The sequence below is a fragment of the Oryctolagus cuniculus genome, chromosome 4 (genome assembly GCF_964237555.1).
Source record: "Oryctolagus cuniculus chromosome 4, mOryCun1.1, whole genome shotgun sequence".
Lineage (NCBI taxonomy): Eukaryota > Metazoa > Chordata > Mammalia > Lagomorpha > Leporidae > Oryctolagus > Oryctolagus cuniculus.
Genome location: NC_091435.1, coordinates 92,864,106 through 92,876,697, shown reverse-complemented (window position 1 = coordinate 92,876,697; position 12,592 = coordinate 92,864,106). Strand labels below are relative to the sequence as shown.

At 46.6% G+C, this 12,592-nt stretch overlaps 1 protein-coding gene across 2 annotated transcripts in view; it reads left to right on the top strand.

Annotated features, from left to right (window-relative positions):
- Positions 1 to 12,592, top strand: part of MCF2L2 (MCF.2 cell line derived transforming sequence-like 2) — a 258,920-nt gene that overhangs the window by 141,176 nt on the left and 105,152 nt on the right. For both annotated transcript variants that reach the window (XM_070072393.1, XM_070072394.1), the window contains exon 13: positions 9,215 to 9,392. In XM_070072393.1, coding sequence (XP_069928494.1) covers positions 9,215 to 9,392 — 178 coding nt within the window. The remainder of the gene's footprint in view (positions 1 to 9,214; positions 9,393 to 12,592) is intronic.

The following is a 12,592-nucleotide window of genomic DNA, read 5'->3' as shown; positions in this document are numbered from 1 at the left end:
AGTGGGTGGGCAGGGGGCAGAGGGCAGCTTGACTCAGACCTCTCCCTTAGTGAGCGCCAGCCTCATGAGTGGCTTGATGCTGTCCCACAGGAGTGGACCAGGCCTGTGGGACTGGATTAGCTCCTGTGAGAATGGGTTGTTATCAGAGGCCTTGGCACCTCCCCTGCATCCCTCTCCCACACAGGCTCCTGCCTTGTGAGTCCACCCACCCCAAGGCCCTCACCCATGCTGAGCAGGTGCTGATATCATGCTCCTGAGTCTCCAGAACTGTGAGCTAAATACACCTCTGTATAAAGTACCCGGCCTTGGGTGCACTGTTACAGCAACACAAGATGGACTGAGGTGCTTGTGCTCTTTCCCTGAGTGCCTCCCACCAAGTTCTGGCTGTGAGAGTGACCTCAGGGTAGGGTGGGGGAGTGGACAGGCCACCTTAACCAAGCACCGGGACCCTTTCTCTTCCCTCTCCCTGCACCAGGGACAAAGAGATGGCCTGTCTCATGTGTGTGCCATTTTGCGTACACAGCATCAGTAGCTCTGGTCAAATTCCTAAGGCAGAACAGCTTCAACCCAGCTCCAACTCTGTGAACTGATCATTTAAGTGGAACAGGTCAACCAAGGAGACTCGTGGCTTCAGCTGCAGTTCTGATCAATTTCAGCAAACTCCCCTACCACATCACCCACCAGGAGTGACTAGAACTTAGTGAGAACTGCTTCTTAGAAATAGGCAGCAACATGGGGGGAAGGGAAAGCATAGAGGAGAAATAATGATAATAAAACCTATATATAAAATGGACTGTAGTATTAGCCCCCGAAGCCCATTGCTGTGGTTTAATAGTCCTCTCCAAAACTTAAGTTGAAATTTAGTTGCTTTTGTGATGGTGTTTAGAACTGGGGTCATGGGGCCAGCATTGTGGCATAAGGGGTAAAGCCGCTGCCTATGACATCTCATATGGTCACCATTTTGAGTCCCAGCTGCTCCTCTTCCAATCCAGATCCCAGCTAATGGCCTGGGGAAAACAGCAGAAGATGGCCCAAGTGTTTGGGCCCCTGTCACCCACATGGAAAACCCAGATGAAGATCCTGGCTTTGGCCTGGCCCAGCCCCAGACATTGTGGCTGTCTGGGGAGTGAACCAGCAGATGGAAGAACTCTCTCTGTCTCTCTCTCTGCTTTCTAACTCTGACTTTCAAATAAATAATTTTTTTTTTAAGAGAGAGAAAGAGAGAGGTGGGGCCATTAATTGATGATTAACTCAGGGACACCACTCCCATGGATGTATTAACGCCATTCTCAGGGCAGTGTATTAGTTATCACCAGAGTGGGTTTCTGCTAAGAGGATAAATTCAGTCCCTGTCATTCTCTTTCACTGTGTCTCACACCTGCTTCCTTGTTATGATGTAGAATGAAGGTCCTCGCCAGATTCTGGGACTTCTTTTAACTGTATACAGTGAGATGTGAGCGCCAAGAGATAAAGATGGAATTTATAATTAAAAGAGAGGCAAAACACAAAGGTTTGGAGAATATGCAGCCTCACCATAATAAAGCGTGAAGAAGTATGTTCGGAAGGAAAGTGTATGCTTAAGCGATTTGTGTGGCTAGAAGGGAGCCACGTGTTATTCATCAAGGCATTGCGACAAAGTCCCCAAAGGTATTAAGGGATATTAGAGGCTGCCCTCCCATCATCACAGGCCCAGAGCTTTAGAAGGGCAGAATGGTTTTAGGAGACAGGCCTGAGTGCCCTCCGTGGATCTCTCCTCCCTACAGTATGGCCCAAAGCCACACAACTGTGGCTCAGGTGGTCCCTGAGATGCAGCTCAGCTGGTTACTACAGACGTGCAAGCAGAAATCCTTCAGGTGGTATTAAACCTGCAGCGTAGCTGAATGCAAGAGCACTGGGGGCATGGCTACCTTTGCCCTAATATCAAAGGATGCCGTATCCAGGCTGAGCCACCACAGACAACCTCCACTAGATCCATGCACTGTGGAGCCATGGGGACAGGGCTGCCCTTAAGACCACAGAACTACCTGTATGGAGCACCAGCCCAGGGGAGCTGTTGTGTTGGTTGAGTTCAGCAAAGCTGTAGGGGCAGGGCTGCCCAAGGCTTTGGGGGCCCACCGTCCAGTGTGTCCAGGAGACAGTGCAGGAATGAAGGTTGTGGAGCTTTAAGGCTTATATTGTTTTCCTTATTGGGTTTTGGATTTACCAGGACCGGTTGCCCCTTTCATCCTGCCCTTTATTCACTTTTTGAATGAGAATGTACCACCATTGTATTTTGGAATTAGGTAACTTGTTTTGGTTTCACAGGCTCACAGCTGGAGGAAATTGTCTCAGGATGAATCACCCCTCCAGTCTCACCCACATCTAATTAACTTGAGACTCTGGACTTTTGGGTTCCTGCTAAAACAAATTAAGACATTTGGTGCTATGGGGATGGAATGAATGCATTTTGTATGTGAGAAGGACATGAGTTTTGGGGTCAGGAGAGGAACAATATGTTTTTTTTTTTTAATTCATTTTATTTATTTGAAAGAGTTACAGAGAGAGGTGGAGACAGAGAGAGGTGTCTTCCACCCGCTGGTTCACTCCCCAATTGGCTGCAATGGCCGGAGCTGAGCCAATCCGAAGCCAGGAGCTTCTTCTGGGTCTCCCATGTGGGTGCAGGGGCCCAAGCACTTCTATCTTCCAATGCTTTCCCAGGCCATAGCCGAGCGCTGGATTGGAAGAGCAGCAGGGACTAGAACTGGCGCCCATATGGGATGCCGGCACTTCAGGCCAGGGCTTTAACCCGCTGTGCCACAGTGCTGGCCCCAAATGATAAGGCTTTAATGACCCTTTTAAGACTCATATTGAAATTTAATTGCCATTTTAACAGTATTAAGAGGCAGGGCCTTGAAGAGATGATTAGGCCATGCAGCACTCCCTCATGAACAGGTTAATGCTGTTATCACTGGAGTGGGCTCCATCCTTCCTCTGTCTGTCTCGTGTGTGTACTTCCTCACCACATTATGATACACCAAGAAGGCCCTCACCAGATGCCAGCACTATGCCCTTGGCCTTCCCAGCTTCTAGAACAGTCAGAAATAAGCTTCTGTTCTTATAAATTATCCAATATCAGGTATTCTGTTATAGATGAAGAAAAAGGACTAAGACACACCCATCTTTTCTTCTTTTGGCTTATACTAAGCCTCTAGGTTGTAATATTCAAGTATCCTCTTATGTCAAGAGAGTGAGTTTCATCTATTGGGGAATACTGGCCTGAATATCAACAAAGTACTCTGTACATGTAGAAATATTCCTAGGGGCTGGCGCTATGGCATAGCAGGTAAAGTTGTTGCCTGCCATGCCGGCATCCCATACGGGTGCTGGTTGGTGTCTTGGCTGTTCCACTTCCAATCCAGCTCCCTGTTAATGGCCTGAGAAAGCAGCAGAAGAAGGCCCAAGTGCTTGGGCCCTTGCTTCCCACATGGGAGACCCTGATGAGGCTCCTGGCTCCTAGCTTTAGTCTGGCTCAGCCCTGGCCATTGTGGAGTGAACTAGTGGATGGAACATTCTCTCTCACGCTCACTTGCTCTCTCTCTCTCTCTCTCTCTCTCTGTGTGTGTGTGTGTCTCCATCTCTCTTTGTAACTGACTTTCAAATAAATCTTGGGGAAAAAAGTGCATAAAAAGCAAAAGCATCATAATATATTTTCTTATTCTGTATTAATCTATTTTTTATTATTAATACACTACCATACACTTGATAAGTTATCAAGAAAAGAGATTTATTTTGGCTCAGAGTTCTGGTCCAAGGTCAAGGGGCTGCCTCTGGTGACTGCCTTCTTACTAGTCTTGAGGTGGCACAAAGTCTGGAAATGTGCAAGAGCCCTGCCTAACTTTAATAGCAGCCCCCTGCTGGGATAGTTCATGAACTCATTAACCCATTGATCCAGGGCAGGGCCCTGATTATCTCCTAATGGGCCCACCTTGTCCTATCTCTTCATATTTTCATAATGAAGATTAAATTTCAACATGGGTTTCAGAGGGGACAAATAATAAGTTGTTTTTTTAAATGTGTCATGCCTCAGAGGCCATTAGTGAATGCAGTTAAAAGAGTATCTTATGGCCGGCGCCGCGGCTCACTAGGCTAATCCTCCGCCTAGCGGCGCCGGCACACCGGGTTCTAGTCCTGGTCGGGGCGCCGGATTCTGTCCCGGTTGCCCCTCTTCCAGGCCAGCCCTCTGCTGTGGCCAGGGAGTGCAGTGGAGGATGGCCCAGGTGCTTGGGCCCTGCAACCCATGGGAGACCAGGAAAAGCACCTGGCTCCTGGCTCCTGCCATCGGATCGGCGCGGTGCGCCGGCCGCAGCGCGCCGGCCGCGGCGGCCATTGGAGGGTGAACCAACGGCAAAGGAAGACCTTTCTCTCTGTCTCTCTCTCTCACTGTCCACTCTGCCTGTCAAAAAAAAAAAAAAAAAAGAGTATCTTATACAGATTTTGGATAAATCAAAGTCATAAAACTTTGACATGAAAGATTTTCATAAAAGCTAGTGTGTCCCTGACTTTCCAGGCCCAAAGTACTACAGTTTTCAAGATTGTGGCTGTTCTATGCTGCTTCTGGGACTGGAGCAGGAAAGTAAGGAAGTGCTAAGAAGCTGAATAAAATAACACATCACAGTGATGAGACATAGGTGCAAAGCAAAAGAGCTTTGGATGGCCAATGCTGGAACAATTTGAATAACAAAATTAATAAAGTAGTATTGGATTATAACCTGGAATAGAAAATAGATACCCATCCATGAATCCCTGCTGGTATAAACACATACATATAAATACATAGATTATATAAATAATGGTGGAGAGGAAACTGATCCCTCATGCCGAAGAATTCTTAATTATTTCTCTAGATACCCTGATCTCAAGGTGGAAGCACAACTCCCTCTCTGCTTAAGTGTCGGCTGCATAGTGAAACATAGTGTGTAGCAAGAGGAGAGTGAAAGAGTAACTTCACAGTGGAAAAACCTAACAGCCACCACCTCGCCCGAGTGCTCAGAGTCAGCATCAGCGTCAGCAGTGATAAGCCCTGCAGATAGCGTCCACCTTGATGTGAAAGTGACACCTCTCCTTCGTGGGATCCCCCCGCCCATATACACACAACTCATGACCTCAGGGTAATCATGAGGAAAACTTGAGACGAATCCCAGTCGGGAGACAGCTGCAAATCCCTGATCAATGCTCCTCAAAACTGTTTAGGTCATCAAAACCAAGGTAAATCTGAAAAGCTACCACAGCCAGTAGACCTCAGAGGACTTGAGGACTAACTGTGATGTTTTACCCGGGAGAGGGAAAGGGAAGAGTACGTTAGGTAAAAACTTAGGAAATGTAAATAAAATACCAACTTTGATAATAATGTGTCAATATTTATTCATTAATGGTAATAAATCAATGTAAGGTATTAATAAAAGAGAAAACTAGTGTGAGGTGTATGGGAACTCTTTTGTACTTAGCAGTTTTGCATAGATCTACATTAAAAAATAAAATTTACTAAAAAAAAGCTGGTAGTCTGTGTCCAAAGATTGAGTCTGTTACGTTGAAGACATAGTGGCTATCAAAACCACATCAGTAATTAATCACGGTTCTTACAGCAGCGCCCCCGTCACTGTCACTGTCACTGTCAGAGCTCTCACAGGGCGTGCTCCCAGCGCATGGCCATCATGCCACTCTGTGCTGCTGTCTTGATTGTTCTCCCTCATTCACTCTCGCCACCCCTGCCAGAGAATGAAGCAATCTCAGTGGCAAACAGCAAGATTCAACCCTTCGGATATTCACCGGTGCCCAGTCTGCACCAGGCACCCAATGCTGTATTCTGGGAATACAGAAATGCAAGTCACCATCCTTGCCATCGTATGCTGGCAGTTCAGTGGGAAACAAGTGCCTTCCCAGTCAATGCTTCCAGGTCTGAGAGCAGATAGGAAGGAAGAGACAATGGGGAACACAGAGGAGGCAGTGGTCAGCTCAGCCTGGAAGGCTGGGATATTTCACCTGGGAGGAAATGCCTAGATAAGTCTGGAAGATGCAGCAGTTTTACAGGGAAACAGTGTGGAGGGAGGGAACCTCAGCAGAAGGAACAGAAGATGTGAAGGCAATGAGGCTAGAGACAGAGGCACACCCGGGGAACAGCTGGAAGACAGGGGTGGATACTGTCGAGAGTGAGATCCAAGGGAAACCAGCCCCAGGACAGTGGGGAAACCAACCCTGAAGGGCTTTTGGAACAGGGGAGTTATAAGATCAGGCATACATTTTAAAAAGATACTTTTGATCATGGTATGTAGACTAGATTTCCAGCTGAAAAGAGGAAGGGGCAGGCGTTATGGCACAGAAGGAAGCTGCCTCTTGGATGGCCCACATTCCATATCGCAGTGTCTGGGGTCAACTCTCAACTCTGCTTCCAATCCAGCTTCCTGCTAATGTACACCCTGGGAGGCAGCGGGTGATGGCTCAAATACTTGGGTTCCTGTTACTCATGTGGAAGGCCTGGATGCAGTTCTGGCTTCTGGCTTTGATCTGGCTCAGCCGTGACTGTTGCTGGCATTTGGAGAGTGAACCAGCAGATGGGGGATCAGTTCATCTCTCTCTCCTTTCTCTCTCTCTCTCTGCCTTTCAAATAAATAAATTTTTTAAAAAGGAAAATATGGTAACCCTAACCCTAACCCTAACCCTTGCATGAACTTCCCCCTTATCTGAGCTTAGGAATTTAGGGCTGCTTCTGGCTGTTCTGCCACTCCCAGCATTCACTCTGAGATCTGAGGGAAGAAATGTGAGAGTCCAACTTTTGAGTCATTGATCTCTCACCAAGGCTGTCCACGTTACACCACAAATGCAATGGTCACTCCTTCAATCAAGTTTCTCGATCTTTGCATCAATTTGTGCCCTTGTCTCAGCTTCATAGAGTGTCTCATGGGGCCTGGAGGGCAAAGTGGTAGTTGCAATGACCAAATCTTAACCATCCCTATAGAGTAGAAACCGACATTGCCCTCATGCTGACAGAGGGAATTTGGTTTGTTTTGGGAGCTGGCCCCCTAGCTGTGTTATCAGAACCTCAGTCCACTGTACAGCTGAGCTTCTGAGCAGGGTGCATTCTCAGAAGAGACCCTTTAAACAGGGACCTGAGGTTAGTGTGGACTAGAGGCCAGCAAACTGCAGGCTTGTGGGCCAGATTGGCTGCCACCTGCTTTTGTTATGGAAGTTTTAAGGGAACACAGCCACACTCATTGTTTAAAAAATCTATGGCTGCGTTTATGCTATAATAGCAGCATTTGGTAGTCGCAGCAGAGACCAGATGAACTGTAAAGCCCCAAATATTTACCACTTGGTCCTTTAAAGAAGTTTGATCTAGACCAGCACTGTCCAATAGAAATATAAGTCAAATATATGTATTTTGAGATTTTCCAGTGGTCACATTTTAAAAGGTGAAAAAAAGTAAAATCAATTTAATAGCATCTTTTAAAAAGATTTATTTATTGGAAAGGCACAGTGACAAAGAGAAAGGGAGAGAGAGGGAGCCAGAGAGCCCTTCCATTCACTAGTTTACTTCCCAAATGTCTGCAACAGCCAGGGCTGGGCCATGCCAAAGCCAGGAGCCTGGAACTTCATCTGGGTCTCCCAAATGGGTGGCAGGAGCCCAAATCCTTGGGCCATCTTCCACTGCCTTCCCACTTCCCAGGCTCATTAACAAGGAGCTGGATTGGAAGCGGAGCAGCCAGGACTGGATCTGGCACTCTGGCATGGGATGCTGGCATTGCAGGAGAGGCATAATCTGCTGTGCCACAATGCTGGCCCCCGATTTTGATAGTTTTATTAAGCCTATTCCAAAATACTATTTTATGTACAATCAATATAAACAATGCTTAATGAAGTATTTTACATCCTCTTCACAGGTCTTCAGAATCCAGTGTGGGTTTTACATTTACAGCACATTTCAGTCCAGAGTAGCTGCATCGCAGGCGCCCATTGGCCATGCGTGGCTGGTGGTTGCTGTATTGGACGGTGCAGGTCTGGCCTCTGAGATCCTGCAGAGTCAGAGCAGCCCTGGCGAGGAGCCTCCGGAGGCCCTCAGGCTGTAGGGGAATGGTTGATCCACAGCTGACACAGCTGACATTCCTGGGCAGTGGAAGCCCCAGTTGCTCCAAGTTCTGCCTCGGGGCTTTGTGCTTTCCCTCACTCAGAAGACGGACTAGCCTAAAAAAGACAAGTTTACTTTTCTGGTTGCAAACTGTGCCAGACTCCGTGGGTGTGTGCTGAGCCTGCACTTTGAGAATGAGTCATCCTTCGAGTAACACTGCTTGGTTTGTAGGGGTTCAGCTCTTCTGATGCTGGGTCCCTCCTCTGGTGGTTAGAATCATCCAGGAGAGACCTGTCCGAGTTGGCTTGACAAAGAAAGGGCTGCCCACTTCCACTGACCCACCACAGCTGGAGTGATATCTGCTGGAAGCAAGACCAGAAGGAGCGTATTTAGCTGCACACAGGCCTTGGCAGAACTCAGAGACTTCCAGGTCTTGTTCTTTGTTTCCTGAGCCTCGTCATTGCGCACACAGTCAGCCAAGGCAGCGTCTGTGAGCTCTGTTTTTTCCCCTGGCATTGCTGCAGCTCTTATTTTCCTACTTACATAGCAAGAGGGATCACACAGATTAAAATTCAAATGTGTATCCTTGCCATTGCTAGTGCTTCACGGGCCTCTCGATCCTGCCCCCGACTGCAGCCACCTGCTTTCCTGAGAACAGTGAAACTCTTCTCCAACAGGCTCCTTATTTGGGAGAAGCTTTTTTTTATTTTGAAGCTCTCCCGCTTTGTACAGCAGCCCTCCTACTGCCCTTCATCTGTGGCCAGTGGCAGCTTTTCCTACCACAAATGCACATGGCTTAGTGAGCATTTATCCATTTGACGAATGATTCCAGAGCTCTGCCCTATGGCAGGCAGCATTCCAGACACTGGAGATCCTGTAGTGCAAAGGATACGGTCCTGGCTCTCAAAGGTCTCACGTGGGAGACATGGGTCATAGCATAATTGTGACACGTGACAAGATAGGCAACGACTTGCACCGCGATGCCCTGGGGGAGGCTCACCTGAGCGAGGCAGGTGTGGTGGGGGAGGAGGGGAAGATGGGAGCCAGGGAATGCTTCGTGTTCTCAGGCTTAGCGAGGAGAGACCTCTTCATCATGATCTGCTTTTGTTCCTGCAGGCCAAAGCCCAGCGAGTCCTGCAGAAGCTGGCCGACGTGCAGGAAGTCTTTCACAAGAGGCAAGTGAGTCTGATGAAACTGGCAGCCAAGCAGACTCGCCCCGTGCAGCCTGTGGCCCCCCATCCCGAGTCCTCCCCGAAATGGGTGTCACCAAAAACCAGCCAGCCCTCCGCACTGGGTAGGTCATTTAGGAGGAGGAATCTCTGTGGCTTTCATAAGTACCTGTGAGGGTGGAGATTGGGAAGCGTTGGTTTTTTGACAGATATTATTGAAAACAAACTACAGCTATGTCATGGTGCAGACACTAAAGACAAACACTGAGATGACAGTAGGTACCCAGTTAATAGTAACAATATATTTCTCTAAGGAAAAACAATCATGTTGTTTCAGTCTTTATGACTTTTTAACTTTGTCTTATTATAATGACTGGGACTTCAGTCCAATGTCAAATAGAGCAGGTAAACGCAGATAGCCTTGTCTTTTGTCAATACTGGGGAAAGAGTTCATGTTTCACCTTGAAGTATGATGTTAGCGGTAAGTTTTTCACAGATGCCTTCTATCAGCTTAAGGACATCCTCTTCTATTCCTAGTGTGTCTGAGAGTTTTTATCATGAATGATGGTCGAATTCTTCAAGTGCTCTCTCGTTGGTGCATATACTGAGATGTTCATATGTTTCCTCCTCACACACATAATCTGTTGTTACTGTGCAGTGATTTATTTTCAAATGTTAAAACAACTGTAAGGGCAGGCCTTTGGCACAGTGGTTAAGTACTGCATCCCATATCAGAGTTCCTCTGTTCAAATCCTGGCTCTGCTTCAGACTCTAGCTTCCTGCTGATGCACACCTTGGGAGGCAGCAGGTGATGGCTCAAGTACTTGGGTCCCTATTACCCACATGGGAGACCCACTGAGGTCTGGGTTCCTGGTTCCCAGCCTCAGCCTGGCCCAACACTAGCTGTTCTGGGCCTTTTGGGGAATGAATCCGTTTTTTTCATAATATACATTTTCCATGAACTTTTCGAAATACCCTCATATTAGCCCTTTTATAATTATGAAATGTCCTTCCCTCATTTTCCTTTTAAATGTGTTTTGTCTGATACTAATATAGCAGCCATTTCAGCTTTTCCAGCTTTCTTTTGAGATACATTTATTTCTTTGAATGACAGAGCAAGAGAGAGAAAGGGAGATGAGACGAGACAGAGAGAGCTACAATTTTATTTGTCTCCCATCCAAGTACTAACCAGGTCCAACCCTGCTTAGCTTCCAAGATCAGACGAGACCGGGCACATTCAGGGTGGTATGGCCGTAGACTACAGCTTTATTTATTATCTATCTGTGTCATGTGTTTTTTAATTCCTCTTTTCCTCCTTTCCTGCCCTCGTTTGGATTAGCAAATACTTTTTGGTACTTTTTTAAAATTTGTCTGTTGACTTCTTAGCATACCTGTTTGCATTATTTCCCCCTAGATATTTCTCCAGAGATTTCTCTAGTCTCCTTTGACTTAGTATTATATGCTTCATATAAACTGTGAAGGGTCTTCAAAACACTCATGGAAAATGAATATTACTAAAACATTATACACAGATCTCAATTTTTTTAAGGATTCATTTTCTTTATTTGAAAGGCAGAGAGAAGGAGAGAAAGGCAGAAAGAGAAAGAGATCTTCCATCTACTAATTTACTCCCCAGATGGCCACAATGGCCAGGATTGGCCCAAGCTGAAGCCAGGAACCTGGAACTCTATCCAGGTTTCCATGTGGATGGCAGAGGCCCAACTAACTACCTGAGCCATTTTCTGGTACTTTGCCAGGGGCATTAGCAGGGAGCTTCATTGCAAGTGGAACAGCTGGGACTCAAACCCACTCCAATATAGAATGCTAGCATTGCAGGTGGCAGCTTAACCTGCTTGCCACAGTGCCAGATTCAGGTTTCAAATATTTTTGCAACAATATAAATTTATCTTTTAAATCTGCTTTTCCTTTTTATTCAATTTTATTTGAAAGACAGATGGAGAGAGGCAGGAACTCAAGTACTTAAGCCACACTGTGCCGCCTTCCAAGGATGTTCGTTAGCAGGAAGCTGGATCAGAAGTAGAGAAGCCAGGACTTGAACTGGGCACTCTGTTACGGGACATGGACGTCCTAGGCAGTGTCTTGGCTGTTGCTGCAAATGCCCACTCTTTACATACATTTTTCAATGAACTTTTTGGAGTATCCTGTATAGGAAATAATACAGCAGTATAGTTCCATATGCCTCCATACACATCCTCTGTACTTTCCCCTCTTATTCCCATTTCCAGTATTCTTTATCCTGTATTAGAGACTGGATTATTATCTTGTGTCATTTTTCTTTAGGATAAAGAACTTCAGTTATCACTTTTTGTTGGGAGGCCTGTTGGCAACAAATTCTAATTTTTGTTTATCTGAAAATTATGGTGTCTTTTAGTAATTCTCTATTTAGTACAATTTACAGTCCCTGTCTCCCATCTTATATTCCATTTTTAGAAATAATCCTTGGTGATAGTTTAATGTACTTATTTTCTGAAATTTGCTATGCAAGCACATATACAATACATATATATACATGAACACCCAGGCACACTTATGCACACATACTTCAGACAAACACACGTGGAAATACCCTTCTTGGATGGTTAGAAATAGGACTTGATTCTCCTGGCCTCTTATCTTTCCTCAAACTAAACCATGTTCACTTCTATGACTTGGTCTCTTTCATTGTTTCAAGGCACATATGTTTGTTACAAGTAAATAAAGCAAGAATGATGGAGATTGATTTTTTTCAAACACAAGATTTTTTTTTTTTTTTTGACAGGCAGAGCGGACAGTGAGAGAGAGAGAGACAGAGAGAAAGGTCTTCCTTTGCCGTTGGCTCACCCTCCAATGGCCGCCGCGGCCGGCGCGCTGCGGCCGGCGCACCGCGCTGATCCGATGGCAGGAGCCAGGAGCCAGGTGCTTTTCCTGGTCTCCCATGGGGTGCAGGGCCCAAGCACCTGGGCCATCCTCCACTGCACTCCCTGGCCACAGCAGAGGGCTGGCCTGGAAGAGGGGCAACCGGGACAGAATCCGGCGCCCCGACCGGGACTAGAACCCGGTGTGCCGGCGCTGCTAGGCGGAGGATTAGCCTAGTGAGCCGCGGCGCCGGCTCAAACACAAGATTTCATAATGGATAATGCCCCTTCCCAACAGAACTTCACCATGTCTGAACAGGTTGTTGTTGACCTTGGTCAGTCAACTAGCTCATTTTATGGAACAAACACACACACTTGTTTTCCAGGGCACCAACAGGTTTCAAACATGTTTGTCTGATTCCTTAGTAACTGAGTCTGTGCCAAGATAAGCAGTGACATTTCACAGTATG